At 59.9% G+C, this 22,582-nt stretch overlaps 2 protein-coding genes across 2 annotated transcripts; both read right to left on the bottom strand.

Annotated features, from left to right (window-relative positions):
* Nucleotides 1-5,223: 5,223 nt before the first annotated feature.
* On the bottom strand, nucleotides 5,224-10,864 carry LOC138066142 (T-cell activation Rho GTPase-activating protein-like). The gene is made up of 12 exons (XM_068933763.1): nucleotides 10,590-10,864; nucleotides 9,837-10,034; nucleotides 9,451-9,492; nucleotides 8,930-9,014; nucleotides 8,779-8,826; nucleotides 8,421-8,487; nucleotides 8,049-8,221; nucleotides 7,665-7,826; nucleotides 7,078-7,187; nucleotides 6,530-6,725; nucleotides 6,141-6,258; nucleotides 5,224-5,717 (listed from the first exon to the last, which is right to left on the bottom strand). The coding sequence occupies exons 1-12, from the start codon at nucleotides 10,862-10,864 to the stop codon at nucleotides 5,224-5,226; spliced, it is 1,968 nt and encodes a 655-aa protein (XP_068789864.1).
* Nucleotides 10,865-16,211: 5,347 nt separating this feature from the next.
* Nucleotides 16,212-21,852, bottom strand: LOC138066141 (T-cell activation Rho GTPase-activating protein-like). Its single transcript, XM_068933762.1, has 12 exons — nucleotides 21,578-21,852; nucleotides 20,825-21,022; nucleotides 20,439-20,480; nucleotides 19,918-20,002; nucleotides 19,767-19,814; nucleotides 19,409-19,475; nucleotides 19,037-19,209; nucleotides 18,653-18,814; nucleotides 18,066-18,175; nucleotides 17,518-17,713; nucleotides 17,129-17,246; nucleotides 16,212-16,705 (listed from the first exon to the last, which is right to left on the bottom strand). The coding sequence occupies exons 1-12, from the start codon at nucleotides 21,850-21,852 to the stop codon at nucleotides 16,212-16,214; spliced, it is 1,968 nt and encodes a 655-aa protein (XP_068789863.1).
* Between the last annotated feature and the right edge of the window lie 730 nt (nucleotides 21,853-22,582).

The following is a 22,582-nucleotide window of genomic DNA, read 5'->3' as shown; positions in this document are numbered from 1 at the left end:
GGAAACTGCGTCTCCCTGCTGCCCCACGCTGGCACAGCGCCGCACTGGTGAAGAGACGGGCGCTGGTGGCCAAGGCTACGTGGTGCCACCGCAACACATTGTGATGCGCCAGCCAGGCCGCCGGGCAGCGCCAGGGGTGCAAAGGGGAGTCTCCCTGGCACGGCTGCAACATGCGCTGTAGTTGCTGGCCCAGGAGGACTCCTGCTTTGGAGGGGCAAGCAGGAGGGTCTGTGCCCGCTCAAGAACCGGGGCTAGACTCCAAGTTGCACGCTTCCTCTGCACTCAGGCAAGGGATTGGGGCTTATGAATCAGGTCCAGAAGTGTAAAGCAGTGAAGCTCCACTGATGTCCATGCACCTCAGCCATTTGACAGCACCTGAGCCTCTGGCCTTTCAGCTGCAACTCACCTCCCCTGCCAAATCCCTCTTGACGTACCGGGGGGGATCTGCATTTGGGCAAACGTTCTTTGGGTTACAAGGCGCGCTCCAAACTGCATAAGGTGGGCTGCCACCGCTCAGCTCTAGGGTTTCAGAAATCTGGCCGTGAAATGGAGGCATCTTTTCTGGCGCGACGTTTTACAAAGTGCTGCCAGATGCCTTTTGCAGCAATGGTCTGGCGCACCATCGTACCCCAGCGGAGCTTTGCTGGGAGCTCCTGGAGTGCTTAGGAGTGCAGCAAAGGGCTCCAAAGAGGAGGCAGGCCCTGGAGCATCTCTCAGATGAGGCAAGGCTGAGAGAGCTGGGCCTGTGCAGGCCGGGGAAGAGAAGCCTGAGAGGGGGGGATCTTCTCCATGGGCCTGAAGAGCTGAAGGGAGGCTGTAAAGATGGAGCCAGACTCTTTTCAGCGGTGCCCCAAGAGGTAGCACGTAGTCTCCATGCTTGGAGAAACTGGAAAGCCGTCTGGGCACGGTCCTGGGCGGCCTGCTCCAGCTGACCCTGCTTGAGCAGGGCGGTTGGTCCAGATGATCTGTGACGGTCCCTTCCAACCTCCACCATTCTGCCAGTCTGTGAAGGCCGTTGTTCTTCGGCTGGCTCTTGCCAATGCTCGAAAATGAGAGAGGCCACGGTGTGCAAAGCCTGGGCGCTGTGCTGGGCAAGCTGAGCTGGGCAATGCCGGAGCAAAGATTTTCTCCTTTGCAGCGCAACCGTGGTGCCTCCCCAGGGCAGCTGCATCCCATTGGGAAGACCAGCGGGCATGGCGTGATTTAAAGCCCCAGCAGGAGGCAGGCACAAGGAGCTTCCTTCCAGCTGCCCCAAGAGCCGGACTTCCAGCACTGTCTGCCAGCGCAGTGCTGGCGTCTTCTGCTTTCCTCGTGCTTGTGCGTTTCGAGCGTCTTCCAGAAACTCTCTTCCAAAAAGGGGTGAAGTGTGAAGCAGGTGGTGCAATCCTCCTAGTGGAGTAAGCCAAGGATCAGAGGAGCCTGGCTGACATCACTTGGCTCTCGCGCCAAAAGGCAGCTGCCGCTGAGGCAGCTGTAAAAGGGCATCTGGTCTTCCTGGCTAGGCGGCCAAAGGCAGCTTTGAGCCAGGCCCTCCGATAAGGGCCTTGTTGGCGACAGTGGTTCAAGTGCCTTAGCCCCGGAGGCCAGGAGGGCTGGGCTGGAGCCTTGCCTGTGGTCGGGTGCCCTGGGAGCTTGGTGAAGCAGTTTTCCGAGCTGCAGGCAGAACACGGAGCGCTAAAGCAAAGCCCTCTGCTTTCTGCGTCCTTCTCCTCTTTGGAGGCCTCCTAAAGCGTGTGTGTGGAAGAGGTGTCACGCGGGTGAAGGGGCTTGTCGTGAAAAGAGACTGCGGCCTGACAGGGCAAGCGTGCAAGGAAAGAGAGGGAGGAAGACAAAGGTTCTGTGCCTCTGTAGTTGAGGAAGTCAAGCTCTTGTGGGGTCTGCCTACGTTTGGGTCTTGTTGAAGCGTGGTGCTTCTCGGACTGGAGGCAGGGCAAGGGCAAGCGGAGCGGGGCCGGGCCACGCCTTTAAGCAACTCCTTCCCCCTACCGCTTGTTCCTGACCAAGGGGTGGAGCTGCCCTGGCTTATGGCCACCTCTCTTCCTTCCCTTTCCCCTCTTGCAAGTGCCTTACAAGAGGCTGCCCAAGGACAGAGCAGAGCAGAGAGAGGCTTTTCTTCCCCAAACCTCGCTTGCAGCCTCTGACAACAGCAAGAGCAGCGAGGCCGCTGCTCAGTCCCTTGCCCTCCTGCTGCGTAGCTCTGCCAGGGCATTCAGACACACCTGCCGCACCTGCCGCGTGGCAACAGGGACTGCAAGACGTGGCGTGCCGGAGCGCTTCAAAGAGAGGCACGGAGCAGGCAACTAGTGCTGCACAAAAGTGCTTTATTGTCATGGAGGCGCGGCGCCCCCGCTCCTGCCCCAAGGCTCCCCTGAGCCCTAAGCGGGCAGCTCAGTGCTAACCAAAGACAACTTCCAACGCGTCCAAACACAGTGCCTGCTTTCTTGCCTGCTTTCTGCCTTCCTTTTCATTTGGCCCTCCTCTTGCCTTTCCTTTCCTTATTGGTCTTTCTTTCTTCCTCCTTTCTCTTTCTTTCTTCCTCTTTCTCTGCTTTCCTCCTCTTCCTTTCTTTCTTCCTTCTTCCTTTGCTTTCCTTTCCTTGGTTTTGGTTTCCTTCTCTTTTCTTCTCTCTCCGCTCCTTAAGGAATTCCTTTCCCACTTCCCTCTTTTCTTCCTTTTCTCCTTCCCTTCCCCTTTTCCACCCTTTCTGCTCTTCCTTGGCTTGCTCCCTGCGATGTTGCCTTTCTGGTTTCCCTTTCGTTCTCTTTCCTCGCCTCGCTTTCCTTGTTTCTTCCTTCTTCACTTTCCTCCCTTCTTCCCGTCTGTCCTTCTGTCGCTCCTCCTTGCCTTCTTCTCCTCCTTCTCCTTCCCTGCTTCTCTTTCCCTTCCTCTCCTTATTTGTCGTCCCTTCCCTTTCTCTGTCTGGGTTTCTTTCCTTTGTCCTTTCCTCCTTCTCTTTCCAGTGTTTCCTCCTTCCTTCTTGCCTTCCTTTCTTTTCTTCCCTCCTCACTTTCCTTTGCCCAACACCTTTCTTTCCCTCTTCTTTTCCCTTATCCTTTCCTTTTCCTCTTGTCTTCCCGTCCTTTCTTCTCTCCCCTTTTCTTAGGCCTCTTTCTTCCCTTTTCTTTCCTCTTTTCTTCCTGTCTTCTCCCCTTTTTTCTCCCCTTGCATTTCTCTCCTCATTTCTGACCTTTCCTCATTTCTTTCCTTTCTGTCTTTGCCGAGTGTTTCTCTCCTTGCTTCTCGGGCCTGTCTTCATGCCCTTCTACTGTCTTGCTTGGCTCTCCTTGTTCGGCTTTCCTTCTTCCTGCCTTCCCATTTCCCCTTCCCTCTTCGCGTTCCCTTTGCCCTTGCCTTTTTTCCCCTCCCTGTTTCTCTTCCCGTTTTTCTTGCACGTGCCTCCTTTCGTCTTTCTGTTTGCTTGCTTCTTGGTTTCTTTGTTTCGCTTTCTTTTCGCTTTTGCTGCCTTGTCTTGCTTTCCTTGCCGCCTGCCCTTCCCTTGAGCTTGCCTGTCCTGGGCTCTGTTGGATTCTGCTGTCTCTCCCTGTTGTTCTCTGCCTCTCTCCTTTCCTTTTCCTTCCGCATTTCTTCTCTCCTTTTCTCCTCTCCTTTCCTTTGCTCGCTTTCTTCTTCCGTGCCTTCCCTTTTTTCCCGTGCCTTTCTGAAGTGACCGGCGGCAGGTTCGGCTCTTTCAAACAGGCAGCCACCACCTTTCCTTGCAGGCTGTCCCCTTGTGACCAGGTGACAAGCATGCCGCCAAGGGTTTCTCCTTTCCTTCCTTGTTTTTCCTGCCTTCCTTCCCTTTTCCTTGCTCGCTTTCCTCGCTCCAGGCCTTCTGTTCCTTCCTTCCTTCTTTCCTTCTTTTGTGCCTGGCTGCTTCACTTCCTTCTTTTCTTCTCTTGCCTTCTTCCCTTTTCCCTTCCTTGTTTTCTTCCCTTTCTTTCTTTCCCTCTTTCTCTTCTTCCTTCTTAAAGCCCTTTCCACTTTCTTGTTTTCCTTTCCTTCTTCCTCCTTCCCTTGCTCTTTCCTTTCTTCTTGCCTTCTTTCGCTCTTTTTGTCCTTTTCTTCTTTCCTCTGTCCTGCAGGTTTTGCCATGGTGTCAGCGTGATTAAGGGCTGCTTCTTTCCTTCCTTGCTTCCCTTTCCCTCTCTCTCTTTCCTTTGCTTCCTCCTCTTCCCTTTCCTTCTTTCCTCTTCGCTTCCCCCTTTTCATCCTCTCTTTTCCTTTCCCCTTTTTTCTCTCCGTTTTTCTCTCCGGGTTTTTTTTTCCTAACCTTTTCTCCTTCCTTTTGGGGGTACTTCCCATTTTCTCCCTTTTCCCTTTCCTTTTCCCTTTCTTGGTTTTACTTTCCTTTTCTTTCCCTTCTCCGTCCTCGGCAGTCTTTCCCAATTTTGTCTTTTTCCTTTCTTTTTCCTTCCCTTCTTTCTTCTTGCCTTTCCTTTCTTCCTTTTTTACTCTCCTTTGCTTTCCCTTCTTTCTTTTCTTACTTTTCTCTCCTGATTTTTCTTTCCACTTTCTTTCCTTTTCCTCCTCCTTTCCCATGTTTCCTTTTTGCCTTTCGTTTCCATTCTTCTTCTCTTTCTTCCTCCAGTCTTTTACTTTTTCCCATTCTCCTTCCCACTCTTCTCTTCTCGTCTTTCTTTCCTTTTTCTTCTCTTGTCTTGTCGTGTCTTCTCGTCTTGTCTTCTCTTGTCTTTTGTTCTCTTTTCTTTTCTTCTTTTTTCCTGCCCTCTCTTTTTCTTGCCTTTCTTTTCTTTCTGCTTATTCTTCTTTTGCCTTTTCTTTCCTTTTCTCCTTACATTTGGCTTTCCTTTTGTCCTTCCTGCTGTCCTGCCTGCTTTCCTTTGTCTTCCCTTCCCTTTCCCTTTTTGGTTTCCCTTTTCCTTCCCTCTTCTCTTCCCTTTTCCTTCATGCCTCTTCTTTCATGCCTCCTCGTCGTCGTCTTCTTTTTTTTTTTCCTTTTCCCCACTCCCACACCCGCGGCAGGTTTAGCTGTTCCTAACAGGAACGCAGAAGGTTTCCTCTCCTTGCAGGGTGTGTGGCTTCTTGGCTCAGAGGCGCAAGCCTGAAGCTTCTCCTTCGTTCTCCTCAGCCTGCCCTGCTGTTTAGACTGAAAGCACTTGCAAGCAGGCAAATCGTCCTTGCTCCACGCCCACGATGGCCTTGGGGGGGCTCCGAAGGCTGCCGAACCCCGGTTCGGCACGCAAGAGGACTGCTGGTGACTGCTCAGATGGTTCTTGCGGCCCGCAAGCAGGGAGAGGGAAGGGCAGCAGGTCCCGGGTGGATGAGGGAGGGGCCGTGGGAAGCAGGGAAGCAGGTCTCCAGGGAGTGCCTGGAGGAGGACTGGGGTGGAGCGCCGCTGGAGGATCGGGCAGGCAACACAGCGGGCTGTTTCTCCAGGGCCTCGTGCTCCAAGCTCAGCTCTTGCTGCCCAACAGCAACGTTGTGCGCGCTTCTGCTCCGCTTCTGGTGCCTGCTGCTGCCTTCCGAGGGCTTCTGGAAGGACAGGGCTGGCTCTGAGGAGCTCCTGGCCATCCGGCGGAGATCCTTTTCCCAAGGAGGCAGCAGTGGAGGGGCGGAGAGGCATGTTGCATATGCCCCGCTCCCACTGGGGCTTCTGCCGCTGGGCTGCTGCGCCTCAGAGGTTGGGGGGCTGCAGCCAGCTGCAGGCTCTGGGCTGTGGTGGGCAGCAGCATCTTCTTGAGCAGCAGCTGGGTGTGCTGTGGGCAGAAAGAGCCTGTTAGCTAGTTGTGAGGGGCCCTCTGAAGGGAAAGGGGGGCTTTCCCGGTGGCACCACGCAGCCGCAGCAGCCGGCAAGCTGCAACCTTAGCACCTATGGACGTGAGGGGCGGTTCAGGAGACACAAGGAGCCCCGGGGGCGATATTGTGCACGGGCAGAGCGCAGTTCTAGTCCATAGGGAGCAGCACTGTGAAGAGCAGAGCAGCTCTACAGGTGGTTAGCACTTTTGTGGAGTTAGCACGGTCTGTCTCAGCTTCGGGAAAGGCTTGCAGCACAAAAGCACTGCCATGAGCTACGGGACCCTCTGCACCCCTCTGCCTTGCCACAGGCCTCTTCCGAGAGCCAGCTGCAGAACTGGAACCAGCAGCCCTGGCCAGTGCCCGTCCTCAGTGCGGCCTCCTACCTGTGGAGCTGCCGGTGTGCTCGGGGGACTCGTCGGCAGCGGGGCTGCCGGGAAAGGCCATGTCCTCGCCAAACACTGCTGTGCAGTTGTCAATGAGGAACGCCACCAGCACCGTCACCTGCACACAGAAAAGCATGGACGTCAGGGCAAAGGGCTGAGAACGCGCTCCACAGGCTTGCCTGCTCCTGACGGACGTTCGTGTGCCAAAAGCTGTGCAGCTCTGGGGCTGCAGCTCCAGGAAGAGATTTGCTTGTCACACTGTGGATAGCCCAGCTGAGGGGTGCCCCGCATGCTCCCCAGCTAAATGCGGCTGCATTTAGCTTTTGCAATGGCCGTGCGACGGGTGGCCGTGCCCCAAAGTGGGGAGCTACCTGGGGAGTCCAACATACCTTGCTGTTCATCTCCATCTGCACTTGCAGCGGCAGCGTGCTCTCCGTGCCTGGGCTGAGCAGGCTGGGCCCAAGGCAGATGGCAAGATTGCTGGAGTCCATCCTGTTGGTGTGTGCGCTCTGGCTGATGCGGTGGAGTACAGCAAGCAAAGGCTTGAGCAAGAGGACATGTGGCCGGGGCAGCTGGTCCGCCACCCTACGGGAACACAAACAGAAGGTGCCGTGACTTCAGGGGGCAGTGGCCGCTGCCTCTTGCTGGGCGCACGTCTCAAGTTTCCTCCCACAAATGGCGCGTCCTCCAAAGAGAGCAACGCCTCTGCTTCCTTTCACTACTTTACACAAGGCCGCTTGAGAACCCCCCAACGGCAGCTGAGCAGCTGCTGAACTACAAGGTCTGGAGTGGCAAGATCTTGCCCAAAAGGCAGGCGTTTCAGCACCCTCCCTGCTTTTCAGTCGTCCACAGCGTGAACAGAGGCGAGGTTGTCAGGAGATGTTGCGGGAGGCTCTCCCAGGCACTGCCGAAGGCAGGCACTGCCTACCGCACTTACTCTCTCAATTCTGCAATTTTTTCCTCCCTGCTTGGCTTGTCCAGAGCCAGCATCCACTTCTCATACAGGGCCGCTGACAGCAGTGTGGAGGGGATGCTGCGGAGGAAGTCCTGCAAGGCCAAGACACAGAGGTGAGGCTTTGGCCATCAGCCCTGAGCCCAGGCGGAGCATCCCCGGCCCTCGGGCTCCCGACGAGGCAGCTTGCTTTGAGCTACCTGCTCTCCAAGGCGCTCGTGGCCACTGGCAGAGCAGTGGCGTGCTTGCCCGCACTTGTCTGAGGGCAGCAGCAGGCCCTGGTGCCTATCAGCCTTGAGTCTACCCCCAAATCTCCCTCTTCCTCCCTGAGGAGGGTGCTGGCGAGCAGGAGCAAGTGCGTTTGCCTGGGGCAGGCAGGAAATCGGTGGCACAAGAAGGCACACTGCAAACCAGGTGGAAACCACAGCTGCCAAGCTTTCCCCAGCCTGACAACATGTGGTTTGCCTTCCCGCGGGTTGCAGCTCTGAGCCCCCCCGGGCCCATCTAGGCCCTCGAGTGGGCCCATGCCGGCTCGCAAAGTACTCGCACAGCTGCAAGGCAGAAGAATTCACCTTCAAGACGACTGCCAGGAGGTGCACGGGCTTGCTTTCCAGCTCCACGGGCCCTCCTTGGTTGAGGGCCTCCTTCAGGTCCCTGCGGGCCCTCTCATTGGCAGCTTTGCGGAATATGCCCTCGCTGGCAGGTCCTTCCCTGTACAATATGGCCAGGAGATCCTGCAGGAAAAAGCAAGCAGCGGTGGCAGAAGCGTTCCTCGGCTGCAGAAAGGCCCGGGAAGGGAGGGGACGGGAGCTTCAGGCCTTGCCGGTGAGAAGGGAGCGGCCAGGGCAAAGCCCCACATGCCCTGTCTGCTGAGAGTCACGGCCCAAGCACTGCGCACGCTGCCTCGCGCGAGAAGCTGGGAGCAGCATACCTGCTGCACGGCCAGGCTGGCTTACCTGGACCGGCTGGGGCAGGCTCTCCTCTTCCGCGCAAAGCCTTGCCAGAGGCTGCCCAAAGAGAGGGCTCCTGAGGCCAGCCTGCGGCTGCCCTGGGCAGCCCCCGTTGGCCGAGGTGTGCCTGCGAGCAAACGGCCAGGGCAGCAACGTCTTCCTCTTGCGAGGCCCATCAGCTGCAAGCCAGACGAAAGCAAAAGTCAGGCTCCAAAAGCAGGAGGAGAGGTGTCTGCGTGCAGTGCCGTGTGCTGCCGACTGAAGAGGGTTTTGGCATGGCCAAGGTGCTGGCCGGCGGGGCAGCAGGGGCTCGTGCTTTAGAGCCGCCGTCGAGCGCCATGGGAGAAGGCAGATCCTCGGTTGCTCTTTTAAACTCACCAGGCCCGCAGCAAAGTCCCTCTTCAGGAGGTGATGGGACCAAGACAGGGCCCTGGGTGGTGCCAGCCTGCAAGAAACGGGTCCAGGTTACAGAGCCGCCCCGCAGCAGCAAGGGCTGCCAGCGAGTCGCTGCAGGGTGCCGAGAGGGTGCCGAGAAGGCACCAGGTGCCCAAACACGGCCCGGGGCACAGGCTGCCCTCCCGCACTGCCCCCGGCACTGGGCAGCTCCTCCCAGGCTTCCCCGTGGGGCAGCGGCCGGTGTCTGGAGGGCTCGGGCCCCTGCCACCTTCCCTCCCGACACTCAGGTACCTCCCGCCAGCAGCCGGCAAGGGCCGGGCCAGAGGCAGCCCCTGCTCACCTCCGCCGAAATCAGCGCCTCGACGGTCCGGGCACTCAGCGACACCGACTAGGCAAGAGAGCAAAGAGCCAAGGTGAGCAGCTGCTCGCGGGGGCTCTTCCCAAAAGCCCCGTGGCACTCGGGGCAGAGCGGAAAGCCCCGCCACACTTACGGGACCGTAGAAGCCAACGCCCTTCACAAGGAGCCGGAGGGAGGTCAGGCGGGTGAGCCGGGTCGGCTGGGCTCCTGGCCTTTGCCTGGGCACGGGGCAGCGACAAAGGCAGAGCTCGGTCACAGCCAGCCCTCTCTGCTCGCGCCCCGGGCACCAGCCCCGCACCTCCACCCCACCCGGGCACAGCAGACCTTCCGGCAGCGCCGGCTGGCAGCAGCGCTCCGCAACGCCCCGGCCCTGCGGCCTGCGGGCCTCTGCCGTGGGGGAAGGGGAAGGGGCAGCTCAGGCTCCCCGTCCAGGCAAGCAAGGAGCCGCGGTGACAGCTCCCCGCCGCTGCTGCCCATGTGCCCTCTCAAGGCCAAGCTGCTCCTGCCGCTCAGCCCAGCAGGGGCCCCGCGCAGGGGCTGTCCCTTTCCCCCACCTCCACTGCTGCCCGGCTGTGGGCAGCTCCCCCGGGAGCTCTCCACCGCCTGCAGCCGGGACGCCCAGCGCCGGCAGGCTGCAGCCCCGGCAGGGCTCACCTGAGCATCGCCTGGAGCCACAGCTCCTTGACCTCCTGCGACCTGCCGCCAGAAGGAGAAACAGCCTCAGCGCCCGCTCCTCCTCCTCCCCTGCTGAGGCACAGGCCCCCAGGCACATCTCGCCCGCTTGGCACCGCTCCACACCGCCATGCACCCAAGCCCCCCGTCGGTGTCCCCCCGCCGCGTCCCTGGGCTGAGCAGAGCTGCAGGGACGTGGTGGGGGCGGGGGGCGCGCACACCTGGAGCTGCCGGTGGGGGCGAGGGAAACGCGAGCAGGGCCTGTGCTTTCTCTCCCCGCTGCCTGAGCTGAGCCCCAGCAAGCCCGGAGAGGACCTGCCCTTTCCCTGCACGCCCCCCCCGGCCCTGGACATGTGCCCTAGACTCACCGGAAAGTGACCACGCACAGGTCGCTGGGCCACACGAGGATGAGGGAGTTGGCGCATTTCAGGCCAAAAACCTCCTCCTCCTCCTCCTCCTCCTCCTCCTCCTCCTCTGCCCGCCCGCACACCGCCTCGTCCTTCCCGCACAGCACCCAGAGCTCGCTGAGAGGCACGCGGTGCTTGAGCAGGAAGGTGGAGCCCCATCTGCCGGGAGGAAGAGCAGGCAGCGCCTTGGAGGTGGTGTGGTGGGGGCAGCCCCCGCAGTGCTGCAGGACAGAGGCCTAGCCTGGGGGCAGAGCCTTGGGGCGGCCACCCCGAGCCTCGGGCAGGAGGCGTTTGGTCGGGGGCTGCGCATGAGGACGGCAAAGGCAGGAGCCTGCCCCTTTCCTCTTCCACCGCCCTGAATGCAAGGGAAAGTGTGTCGCTCCCCGCAGCGTAGGGACAGCCATGCAGGCAACTGCAGGCCGTGTGGAGCACGGGTCGTGGTCAGGAGCAAAGGGCATGCCCGCGTTGCCTCCCCCTAGGGAGGGAGGACAGGAGGAAGGCCTCCTTCTGGGAGGCCTGCATGGGCCTTTTGGATCCTGGAGGCTTGGGCAAGCACTCTTTGGCAGGATGGAGAGCTGTTGCCCGGTGCTGGGCAGGCAGCCCCAAGGAGGCCCTTTCTGCTCTGGCGGGAGGCGCTCCGGGGAGGAGCAGTGCCCGGGGGCTGGTGGCAGAGGCAGTGGTGGGGGGAAGGATGGCTGGGGTTGTCTTGCTTACTTGAAGCTGGCGATGGCGACGGCATCGGCAAAGAGCAGGAGGTGCCTGTCCCGCGTGCGCTGGTGCCGGGTCACCTGCGCACGGTCGCTGAGCAGGAGCTGGGGGCTCCTGCGCGACACAAAGGCGCCGAGCGGCGCCGGGGGCCGGGAGGCTCCCCTGCCCACGAGCCCGAGGCGGGCACCAGGAGCCGCGTGGCCGGGGGCTCCGGACGGTCCCTGCACGTCAGGAGCAGGGCCAGGAGCGCCCCGGGCACGGCAGCAGTTGGCCTGTCCCATGGCGCCACGGCCGGGGCAGACGGCCGCAGCGCGGCCGTGCCCTGTGCCGAGCAGCGGCAGGCACCGGCCAAGCCTGAGCAAGGCTGGGAGCAGTGTCCCTGTGCCAAGCAGTGCCACTGGGCTGGGAAACTGCGTCTCCCTGCTGCCCCACGCTGGCACAGCGCCGCACTGGTGAAGAGACGGGCGCTGGTGGCCAAGGCTACGTGGTGCCACCGCAACACATTGTGATGCGCCAGCCAGGCCGCCGGGCAGCGCCAGGGGTGCAAAGGGGAGTCTCCCTGGCACGGCTGCAACATGCGCTGTAGTTGCTGGCCCAGGAGGACTCCTGCTTTGGAGGGGCAAGCAGGAGGGTCTGTGCCCGCTCAAGAACCGGGGCTAGACTCCAAGTTGCACGCTTCCTCTGCACTCAGGCAAGGGATTGGGGCTTATGAATCAGGTCCAGAAGTGTAAAGCAGTGAAGCTCCACTGATGTCCATGCACCTCAGCCATTTGACAGCACCTGAGCCTCTGGCCTTTCAGCTGCAACTCACCTCCCCTGCCAAATCCCTCTTGACGTACCGGGGGGGATCTGCATTTGGGCAAACGTTCTTTGGGTTACAAGGCGCGCTCCAAACTGCATAAGGTGGGCTGCCACCGCTCAGCTCTAGGGTTTCAGAAATCTGGCCGTGAAATGGAGGCATCTTTTCTGGCGCGACGTTTTACAAAGTGCTGCCAGATGCCTTTTGCAGCAATGGTCTGGCGCACCATCGTACCCCAGCGGAGCTTTGCTGGGAGCTCCTGGAGTGCTTAGGAGTGCAGCAAAGGGCTCCAAAGAGGAGGCAGGCCCTGGAGCATCTCTCAGATGAGGCAAGGCTGAGAGAGCTGGGCCTGTGCAGGCCGGGGAAGAGAAGCCTGAGAGGGGGGGATCTTCTCCATGGGCCTGAAGAGCTGAAGGGAGGCTGTAAAGATGGAGCCAGACTCTTTTCAGCGGTGCCCCAAGAGGTAGCACGTAGTCTCCATGCTTGGAGAAACTGGAAAGCCGTCTGGGCACGGTCCTGGGCGGCCTGCTCCAGCTGACCCTGCTTGAGCAGGGCGGTTGGTCCAGATGATCTGTGACGGTCCCTTCCAACCTCCACCATTCTGCCAGTCTGTGAAGGCCGTTGTTCTTCGGCTGGCTCTTGCCAATGCTCGAAAATGAGAGAGGCCACGGTGTGCAAAGCCTGGGCGCTGTGCTGGGCAAGCTGAGCTGGGCAATGCCGGAGCAAAGATTTTCTCCTTTGCAGCGCAACCGTGGTGCCTCCCCAGGGCAGCTGCATCCCGTTGGGAAGACCAGCGGGCATGGCGTGATTTAAAGCCCCAGCAGGAGGCAGGCACAAGGAGCTTCCTTCCAGCTGCCCCAAGAGCCGGACTTCCAGCACTGTCTGCCAGCGCAGTGCTGGCGTCTTCTGCTTTCCTCGTGCTTGTGCGTTTCGAGCGTCTTCCAGAAACTCTCTTCCAAAAAGGGGTGAAGTGTGAAGCAGGTGGTGCAATCCTCCTAGTGGAGTAAGCCAAGGATCAGAGGAGCCTGGCTGACATCACTTGGCTCTCGCGCCAAAAGGCAGCTGCCGCTGAGGCAGCTGTAAAAGGGCATCTGGTCTTCCTGGCTAGGCGGCCAAAGGCAGCTTTGAGCCAGGCCCTCCGATAAGGGCCTTGTTGGCGACAGTGGTTCAAGTGCCTTAGCCCCGGAGGCCAGGAGGGCTGGGCTGGAGCCTTGCCTGTGGTCGGGTGCCCTGGGAGCTTGGTGAAGCAGTTTTCCGAGCTGCAGGCAGAACACGGAGCGCTAAAGCAAAGCCCTCTGCTTTCTGCGTCCTTCTCCTCTTTGGAGGCCTCCTAAAGCGTGTGTGTGGAAGAGGTGTCACGCGGGTGAAGGGGCTTGTCGTGAAAAGAGACTGCGGCCTGACAGGGCAAGCGTGCAAGGAAAGAGAGGGAGGAAGACAAAGGTTCTGTGCCTCTGTAGTTGAGGAAGTCAAGCTCTTGTGGGGTCTGCCTACGTTTGGGTCTTGTTGAAGCGTGGTGCTTCTCGGACTGGAGGCAGGGCAAGGGCAAGCGGAGCGGGGCCGGGCCACGCCTTTAAGCAACTCCTTCCCCCTACCGCTTGTTCCTGACCAAGGGGTGGAGCTGCCCTGGCTTATGGCCACCTCTCTTCCTTCCCTTTCCCCTCTTGCAAGTGCCTTACAAGAGGCTGCCCAAGGACAGAGCAGAGCAGAGAGAGGCTTTTCTTCCCCAAACCTCGCTTGCAGCCTCTGACAACAGCAAGAGCAGCGAGGCCGCTGCTCAGTCCCTTGCCCTCCTGCTGCGTAGCTCTGCCAGGGCATTCAGACACACCTGCCGCACCTGCCGCGTGGCAACAGGGACTGCAAGACGTGGCGTGCCGGAGCGCTTCAAAGAGAGGCACGGAGCAGGCAACTAGTGCTGCACAAAAGTGCTTTATTGTCATGGAGGCGCGGCGCCCCCGCTCCTGCCCCAAGGCTCCCCTGAGCCCTAAGCGGGCAGCTCAGTGCTAACCAAAGACAACTTCCAACGCGTCCAAACACAGTGCCTGCTTTCTTGCCTGCTTTCTGCCTTCCTTTTCATTTGGCCCTCCTCTTGCCTTTCCTTTCCTTATTGGTCTTTCTTTCTTCCTCCTTTCTCTTTCTTTCTTCCTCTTTCTCTGCTTTCCTCCTCTTCCTTTCTTTCTTCCTTCTTCCTTTGCTTTCCTTTCCTTGGTTTTGGTTTCCTTCTCTTTTCTTCTCTCTCCGCTCCTTAAGGAATTCCTTTCCCACTTCCCTCTTTTCTTCCTTTTCTCCTTCCCTTCCCCTTTTCCACCCTTTCTGCTCTTCCTTGGCTTGCTCCCTGCGATGTTGCCTTTCTGGTTTCCCTTTCGTTCTCTTTCCTCGCCTCGCTTTCCTTGTTTCTTCCTTCTTCACTTTCCTCCCTTCTTCCCGTCTGTCCTTCTGTCGCTCCTCCTTGCCTTCTTCTCCTCCTTCTCCTTCCCTGCTTCTCTTTCCCTTCCTCTCCTTATTTGTCGTCCCTTCCCTTTCTCTGTCTGGGTTTCTTTCCTTTGTCCTTTCCTCCTTCTCTTTCCAGTGTTTCCTCCTTCCTTCTTGCCTTCCTTTCTTTTCTTCCCTCCTCACTTTCCTTTGCCCAACACCTTTCTTTCCCTCTTCTTTTCCCTTATCCTTTCCTTTTCCTCTTGTCTTCCCGTCCTTTCTTCTCTCCCCTTTTCTTAGGCCTCTTTCTTCCCTTTTCTTTCCTCTTTTCTTCCTGTCTTCTCCCCTTTTTTCTCCCCTTGCATTTCTCTCCTCATTTCTGACCTTTCCTCATTTCTTTCCTTTCTGTCTTTGCCGAGTGTTTCTCTCCTTGCTTCTCGGGCCTGTCTTCATGCCCTTCTACTGTCTTGCTTGGCTCTCCTTGTTCGGCTTTCCTTCTTCCTGCCTTCCCATTTCCCCTTCCCTCTTCGCGTTCCCTTTGCCCTTGCCTTTTTTCCCCTCCCTGTTTCTCTTCCCGTTTTTCTTGCACGTGCCTCCTTTCGTCTTTCTGTTTGCTTGCTTCTTGGTTTCTTTGTTTCGCTTTCTTTTCGCTTTTGCTGCCTTGTCTTGCTTTCCTTGCCGCCTGCCCTTCCCTTGAGCTTGCCTGTCCTGGGCTCTGTTGGATTCTGCTGTCTCTCCCTGTTGTTCTCTGCCTCTCTCCTTTCCTTTTCCTTCCGCATTTCTTCTCTCCTTTTCTCCTCTCCTTTCCTTTGCTCGCTTTCTTCTTCCGTGCCTTCCCTTTTTTCCCGTGCCTTTCTGAAGTGACCGGCGGCAGGTTCGGCTCTTTCAAACAGGCAGCCACCACCTTTCCTTGCAGGCTGTCCCCTTGTGACCAGGTGACAAGCATGCCGCCAAGGGTTTCTCCTTTCCTTCCTTGTTTTTCCTGCCTTCCTTCCCTTTTCCTTGCTCGCTTTCCTCGCTCCAGGCCTTCTGTTCCTTCCTTCCTTCTTTCCTTCTTTTGTGCCTGGCTGCTTCACTTCCTTCTTTTCTTCTCTTGCCTTCTTCCCTTTTCCCTTCCTTGTTTTCTTCCCTTTCTTTCTTTCCCTCTTTCTCTTCTTCCTTCTTAAAGCCCTTTCCACTTTCTTGTTTTCCTTTCCTTCTTCCTCCTTCCCTTGCTCTTTCCTTTCTTCTTGCCTTCTTTCGCTCTTTTTGTCCTTTTCTTCTTTCCTCTGTCCTGCAGGTTTTGCCATGGTGTCAGCGTGATTAAGGGCTGCTTCTTTCCTTCCTTGCTTCCCTTTCCCTCTCTCTCTTTCCTTTGCTTCCTCCTCTTCCCTTTCCTTCTTTCCTCTTCGCTTCCCCCTTTTCATCCTCTCTTTTCCTTTCCCCTTTTTTCTCTCCGTTTTTCTCTCCGGGTTTTTTTTTCCTAACCTTTTCTCCTTCCTTTTGGGGGTACTTCCCATTTTCTCCCTTTTCCCTTTCCTTTTCCCTTTCTTGGTTTTACTTTCCTTTTCTTTCCCTTCTCCGTCCTCGGCAGTCTTTCCCAATTTTGTCTTTTTCCTTTCTTTTTCCTTCCCTTCTTTCTTCTTGCCTTTCCTTTCTTCCTTTTTTACTCTCCTTTGCTTTCCCTTCTTTCTTTTCTTACTTTTCTCTCCTGATTTTTCTTTCCACTTTCTTTCCTTTTCCTCCTCCTTTCCCATGTTTCCTTTTTGCCTTTCGTTTCCATTCTTCTTCTCTTTCTTCCTCCAGTCTTTTACTTTTTCCCATTCTCCTTCCCACTCTTCTCTTCTCGTCTTTCTTTCCTTTTTCTTCTCTTGTCTTGTCGTGTCTTCTCGTCTTGTCTTCTCTTGTCTTTTGTTCTCTTTTCTTTTCTTCTTTTTTCCTGCCCTCTCTTTTTCTTGCCTTTCTTTTCTTTCTGCTTATTCTTCTTTTGCCTTTTCTTTCCTTTTCTCCTTACATTTGGCTTTCCTTTTGTCCTTCCTGCTGTCCTGCCTGCTTTCCTTTGTCTTCCCTTCCCTTTCCCTTTTTGGTTTCCCTTTTCCTTCCCTCTTCTCTTCCCTTTTCCTTCATGCCTCTTCTTTCATGCCTCCTCGTCGTCGTCTTCTTTTTTTTTTTCCTTTTCCCCACTCCCACACCCGCGGCAGGTTTAGCTGTTCCTAACAGGAACGCAGAAGGTTTCCTCTCCTTGCAGGGTGTGTGGCTTCTTGGCTCAGAGGCGCAAGCCTGAAGCTTCTCCTTCGTTCTCCTCAGCCTGCCCTGCTGTTTAGACTGAAAGCACTTGCAAGCAGGCAAATCGTCCTTGCTCCACGCCCACGATGGCCTTGGGGGGGCTCCGAAGGCTGCCGAACCCCGGTTCGGCACGCAAGAGGACTGCTGGTGACTGCTCAGATGGTTCTTGCGGCCCGCAAGCAGGGAGAGGGAAGGGCAGCAGGTCCCGGGTGGATGAGGGAGGGGCCGTGGGAAGCAGGGAAGCAGGTCTCCAGGGAGTGCCTGGAGGAGGACTGGGGTGGAGCGCCGCTGGAGGATCGGGCAGGCAACACAGCGGGCTGTTTCTCCAGGGCCTCGTGCTCCAAGCTCAGCTCTTGCTGCCCAACAGCAACGTTGTGCGCGCTTCTGCTCCGCTTCTGGTGCCTGCTGCTGCCTTCCGAGGGCTTCTGGAAGGACAGGGCTGGCTCTGAGGAGCTCCTGGCCATCCGGCGGAGATCCTTTTCCCAAGGAGGCAGCAGTGGAGGGGCGGAGAGGCATGTTGCATATGCCCCGCTCCCACTGGGGCTTCTGCCGCTGGGCTGCTGCGCCTCAGAGGTTGGGGGGCTGCAGCCAGCTGCAGGCTCTGGGCTGTGGTGGGCAGCAGCATCTTCTTGAGCAGCAGCTGGGTGTGCTGTGGGCAGAAAGAGCCTGTTAGCTAGTTGTGAGGGGCCCTCTGAAGGGAAAGGGGGGCTTTCCCGGTGGCACCACGCAGCCGCAGCAGCCGGCAAGCTGCAACCTTAGCACCTATGGACGTGAGGGGCGGTTCAGGAGACACAAGGAGCCCCGGGGGCGATATTGTGCACGGGCAGAGCGCAGTTCTAGTCCATAGGGAGCAGCACTGTGAAGAGCAGAGCAGCTCTACAGGTGGTTAGCACTTTTGTGGAGTTAGCACGGTCTGTCTCAGCTTCGGGAAAGGCTTGCAGCACAAAAGCACTGCCATGAGCTACGGGACCCTCTGCACCCCTCTGCCTTGCCACAGGCCTCTTCCGAGAGCCAGCTGCAGAACTGGAACCAGCAGCCCTGGCCAGTGCCCGTCCTCAGTGCGGCCTCCTACCTGTGGAGCTGCCGGTGTGCTCGGGGGACTCGTCGGCAGCGGGGCTGCCGGGAAAGGCCATGTCCTCGCCAAACACTGCTGTGCAGTTGTCAATGAGGAACGCCACCAGCACCGTCACCTGCACACAGAAAAGCATGGACGTCAGGGCAAAGGGCTGAGAACGCGCTCCACAGGCTTGCCTGCTCCTGACGGACGTTCGTGTGCCAAAAGCTGTGCAGCTCTGGGGCTGCAGCTCCAGGAAGAGATTTGCTTGTCACACTGTGGATAGCCCAGCTGAGGGGTGCCCCGCATGCTCCCCAGCTAAATGCGGCTGCATTTAGCTTTTGCAATGGCCGTGCGACGGGTGGCCGTGCCCCAAAGTGGGGAGCTACCTGGGGAGTCCAACATACCTTGCTGTTCATCTCCATCTGCACTTGCAGCGGCAGCGTGCTCTCCGTGCCTGGGCTGAGCAGGCTGGGCCCAAGGCAGATGGCAAGATTGCTGGAGTCCATCCTGTTGGTGTGTGCGCTCTGGCTGATGCGGTGGAGTACAGCAAGCAAAGGCTTGAGCAAGAGGACATGTGGCCGGGGCAGCTGGTCCGCCACCCTACGGGAACACAAACAGAAGGTGCCGTGACTTCAGGGGGCAGTGGCCGCTGCCTCTTGCTGGGCGCACGTCTCAAGTTTCCTCCCACAAATGGCGCGTCCTCCAAAGAGAGCAACGCCTCTGCTTCCTTTCACTACTTTACACAAGGCCGCTTGAGAACCCCCCAACGGCAGCTGAGCAGCTGCTGAACTACAAGGTCTGGAGTGGCAAGATCTTGCCCAAAAGGCAGGCGTTTCAGCACCCTCCCTGCTTTTCAGTCGTCCACAGCGTGAACAGAGGCGAGGTTGTCAGGAGATGTTGCGGGAGGCTCTCCCAGGCACTGCCGAAGGCAGGCACTGCCTACCGCACTTACTCTCTCAATTCTGCAATTTTTTCCTCCCTGCTTGGCTTGTCCAGAGCCAGCATCCACTTCTCATACAGGGCCGCTGACAGCAGTGTGGAGGGGATGCTGCGGAGGAAGTCCTGCAAGGCCAAGACACAGAGGTGAGGCTTTGGCCATCAGCCCTGAGCCCAGGCGGAGCATCCCCGGCCCTCGGGCTCCCGACGAGGCAGCTTGCTTTGAGCTACCTGCTCTCCAAGGCGCTCGTGGCCACTGGCAGAGCAGTGGCGTGCTTGCCCGCACTTGTCTGAGGGCAGCAGCAGGCCCTGGTGCCTATCAGCCTTGAGTCTACCCCCAAATCTCCCTCTTCCTCCCTGAGGAGGGTGCTGGCGAGCAGGAGCAAGTGCGTTTGCCTGGGGCAGGCAGGAAATCGGTGGCACAAGAAGGCACACTGCAAACCAGGTGGAAACCACAGCTGCCAAGCTTTCCCCAGCCTGACAACATGTGGTTTGCCTTCCCGCGGGTTGCAGCTCTGAGCCCCCCCGGGCCCATCTAGGCCCTCGAGTGGGCCCATGCCGGCTCGCAAAGTACTCGCACAGCTGCAAGGCAGAAGAATTCACCTTCAAGACGACTGCCAGGAGGTGCACGGGCTTGCTTTCCAGCTCCACGGGCCCTCCTTGGTTGAGGGCCTCCTTCAGGTCCCTGCGGGCCCTCTCATTGGCAGCTTTGCGGAATATGCCCTCGCTGGCAGGTCCTTCCCTGTACAATATGGCCAGGAGATCCTGCAGGAAAAAGCAAGCAGCGGTGGCAGAAGCGTTCCTCGGCTGCAGAAAGGCCCGGGAAGGGAGGGGACGGGAGCTTCAGGCCTTGCCGGTGAGAAGGGAGCGGCCAGGGCAAAGCCCCACATGCCCTGTCTGCTGAGAGTCACGGCCCAAGCACTGCGCACGCTGCCTCGCGCGAGAAGCTGGGAGCAGCATACCTGCTGCACGGCCAGGCTGGCTTACCTGGACCGGCTGGGGCAGGCTCTCCTCTTCCGCGCAAAGCCTTGCCAGAGGCTGCCCAAAGAGAGGGCTCCTGAGGCCAGCCTGCGGCTGCCCTGGGCAGCCCCCGTTGGCCGAGGTGTGCCTGCGAGCAAACGGCCAGGGCAGCAACGTCTTCCTCTTGCGAGGCCCATCAGCTGCAAGCCAGACGAAAGCAAAAGTCAGGCTCCAAAAGCAGGAGGAGAGGTGTCTGCGTGCAGTGCCGTGTGCTGCCGACTGAAGAGGGTTTTGGCATGGCCAAGGTGCTGGCCGGCGGGGCAGCAGGGGCTCGTGCTTTAGAGCCGCCGTCGAGCGCCATGGGAGAAGGCAGATCCTCGGTTGCTCTTTTAAACTCACCAGGCCCGCAGCAAAGTCCCTCTTCAGGAGGTGATGGGACCAAGACAGGGCCCTGGGTGGTGCCAGCCTGCAAGAAACGGGTCCAGGTTACAGAGCCGCCCCGCAGCAGCAAGGGCTGCCAGCGAGTCGCTGCAGGGTGCCGAGAGGGTGCCGAGAAGGCACCAGGTGCCCAAACACGGCCCGGGGCACAGGCTGCCCTCCCGCACTGCCCCCGGCACTGGGCAGCTCCTCCCAGGCTTCCCCGTGGGGCAGCGGCCGGTGTCTGGAGGGCTCGGGCCCCTGCCACCTTCCCTCCCGACACTCAGGTACCTCCCGCCAGCAGCCGGCAAGGGCCGGGCCAGAGGCAGCCCCTGCTCACCTCCGCCGAAATCAGCGCCTCGACGGTCCGGGCACTCAGCGACACCGACTAGGCAAGAGAGCAAAGAGCCAAGGTGAGCAGCTGCTCGCGGGGGCTCTTCCCAAAAGCCCCGTGGCACTCGGGGCAGAGCGGAAAGCCCCGCCACACTTACGGGACCGTAGAAGCCAACGCCCTTCACAAGGAGCCGGAGGGAGGTCAGGCGGGTGAGCCGGGTCGGCTGGGCTCCTGGCCTTTGCCTGGGCACGGGGCAGCGACAAAGGCAGAGCTCGGTCACAGCCAGCCCTCTCTGCTCGCGCCCCGGGCACCAGCCCCGCACCTCCACCCCACCCGGGCACAGCAGACCTTCCGGCAGCGCCGGCTGGCAGCAGCGCTCCGCAACGCCCCGGCCCTGCGGCCTGCGGGCCTCTGCCGTGGGGGAAGGGGAAGGGGCAGCTCAGGCTCCCCGTCCAGGCAAGCAAGGAGCCGCGGTGACAGCTCCCCGCCGCTGCTGCCCATGTGCCCTCTCAAGGCCAAGCTGCTCCTGCCGCTCAGCCCAGCAGGGGCCCCGCGCAGGGGCTGTCCCTTTCCCCCACCTCCACTGCTGCCCGGCTGTGGGCAGCTCCCCCGGGAGCTCTCCACCGCCTGCAGCCGGGACGCCCAGCGCCGGCAGGCTGCAGCCCCGGCAGGGCTCACCTGAGCATCGCCTGGAGCCACAGCTCCTTGACCTCCTGCGACCTGCCGCCAGAAGGAGAAACAGCCTCAGCGCCCGCTCCTCCTCCTCCCCTGCTGAGGCACAGGCCCCCAGGCACATCTCGCCCGCTTGGCACCGCTCCACACCGCCATGCACCCAAGCCCCCCGTCGGTGTCCCCCCGCCGCGTCCCTGGGCTGAGCAGAGCTGCAGGGACGTGGTGGGGGCGGGGGGCGCGCACACCTGGAGCTGCCGGTGGGGGCGAGGGAAACGCGAGCAGGGCCTGTGCTTTCTCTCCCCGCTGCCTGAGCTGAGCCCCAGCAAGCCCGGAGAGGACCTGCCCTTTCCCTGCACGCCCCCCCCGGCCCTGGACATGTGCCCTAGACTCACCGGAAAGTGACCACGCACAGGTCGCTGGGCCACACGAGGATGAGGGAGTTGGCGCATTTCAGGCCAAAAACCTCCTCCTCCTCCTCCTCCTCCTCCTCCTCCTCCTCTGCCCGCCCGCACACCGCCTCGTCCTTCCCGCACAGCACCCAGAGCTCGCTGAGAGGCACGCGGTGCTTGAGCAGGAAGGTGGAGCCCCATCTGCCGGGAGGAAGAGCAGGCAGCGCCTTGGAGGTGGTGTGGTGGGGGCAGCCCCCGCAGTGCTGCAGGACAGAGGCCTAGCCCGGGGGCAGAGCCTTGGGGCGGCCACCCCGAGCCTCGGGCAGGAGGCGTTTGGTCGGGGGCTGCGCATGAGGACGGCAAAGGCAGGAGCCTGCCCCTTTCCTCTTCCACCGCCCTGAATGCAAGGGAAAGTGTGTCGCTCCCCGCAGCGTAGGGACAGCCATGCAGGCAACTGCAGGCCGTGTGGAGCACGGGTCGTGGTCAGGAGCAAAGGGCATGCCCGCGTTGCCTCCCCCTAGGGAGGGAGGACAGGAGGAAGGCCTCCTTCTGGGAGGCCTGCATGGGCCTTTTGGATCCTGGAGGCTTGGGCAAGCACTCTTTGGCAGGATGGAGAGCTGTTGCCCGGTGCTGGGCAGGCAGCCCCAAGGAGGCCCTTTCTGCTCTGGCGGGAGGCGCTCCGGGGAGGAGCAGTGCCCGGGGGCTGGTGGCAGAGGCAGTGGTGGGGGGAAGGATGGCTGGGGTTGTCTTGCTTACTTGAAGCTGGCGATGGCGACGGCATCGGCAAAGAGCAGGAGGTGCCTGTCCCGCGTGCGCTGGTGCCGGGTCACCTGCGCACGGTCGCTGAGCAGGAGCTGGGGGCTCCTGCGCGACACAAAGGCGCCGAGCGGCGCCGGGGGCCGGGAGGCTCCCCTGCCCACGAGCCCGAGGCGGGCACCAGGAGCCGCGTGGCCGGGGGCTCCGGACGGTCCCTGCACGTCAGGAGCAGGGCCAGGAGCGCCCCGGGCACGGCAGCAGTTGGCCTGTCCCATGGCGCCACGGCCGGGGCAGACGGCCGCAGCGCGGCCGTGCCCTGTGCCGAGCAGCGGCAGGCACCGGCCAAGCCTGAGCAAGGCTGGGAGCAGTGTCCCTGTGCCAAGCAGTGCCACTGGGCTGGGAAACTGCGTCTCCCTGCTGCCCCACGCTGGCACAGCGCCGCACTGGTGAAGAGACGGGCGCTGGTGGCCAAGGCTACGTGGTGCCACCGCAACACATTGTGATGCGCCAGCCAGGCCGCCGGGCAGCGCCAGGGGTGCAAAGGGGAGTCTCCCTGGCACGGCTGCAACATGCGCTGTAGTTGCTGGCCCAGGAGGACTCCTGCTTTGGAGGGGCAAGCAGGAGGGTCTGTGCCCGCTCAAGAACCGGGGCTAGACTCCAAGTTGCACGCTTCCTCTGCACTCAGGCAAGGGATTGGGGCTTATGAATCAGGTCCAGAAGTGTAAAGCAGTGAAGCTCCACTGATGTCCATGCACCTCAGCCATTTGACAGCACCTGAGCCTCTGGCCTTTCAGCTGCAACTCACCTCCCCTGCCAAATCCCTCTTGACGTACCGGGGGGGATCTGCATTTGGGCAAACGTTCTTTGGGTTACAAGGCGCGCTCCAAACTGCATAAGGTGGGCTGCCACCGCTCAGCTCTAGGGTTTCAGAAATCTGGCCGTGAAATGGAGGCATCTTTTCTGGCGCGACGTTTTACAAAGTGCTGCCAGATGCCTTTTGCAGCA

The sequence above is a fragment of the Struthio camelus genome, chromosome 2 (assembly GCF_040807025.1).
Source record: "Struthio camelus isolate bStrCam1 chromosome 2, bStrCam1.hap1, whole genome shotgun sequence".
NCBI classification, from domain to species: Eukaryota; Metazoa; Chordata; class Aves; order Struthioniformes; family Struthionidae; genus Struthio; species Struthio camelus.
Note: the sequence above shows the minus strand (reverse complement) of the source record. Positions and strands in the feature narration are given on the sequence as shown.

Excerpts from the sequence above, each read along its gene's own strand:
- LOC138066142 (XM_068933763.1), bottom strand. The coding sequence starts at position 10,864 with ATGGGACAGGCCAACTGCTGCCGTGCCCGGGGCGCTCCTGGCCCTGCT. Across the intron at positions 8,827-8,929 it reads GCGTTGGCTTCTACGGTCCC|TCGGTGTCGCTGAGTGCCCG; the intron begins GTAAGTGTGGCG and ends TCTCTTGCCTAG. Across the intron at positions 6,726-7,077 it reads AAAATTGCAGAATTGAGAGA|GGTGGCGGACCAGCTGCCCC; the intron begins GTAAGTGCGGTA and ends GTGTTCCCGTAG.
- LOC138066141 (XM_068933762.1), bottom strand. The coding sequence starts at position 21,852 with ATGGGACAGGCCAACTGCTGCCGTGCCCGGGGCGCTCCTGGCCCTGCT. Across the intron at positions 21,023-21,577 it reads GTCGCCATCGCCAGCTTCAA|ATGGGGCTCCACCTTCCTGC; the intron begins GTAAGCAAGACA and ends TCCTCCCGGCAG. Across the intron at positions 19,476-19,766 it reads AGGCGCTGATTTCGGCGGAG|GCTGGCACCACCCAGGGCCC; the intron begins GTGAGCAGGGGC and ends CGTTTCTTGCAG.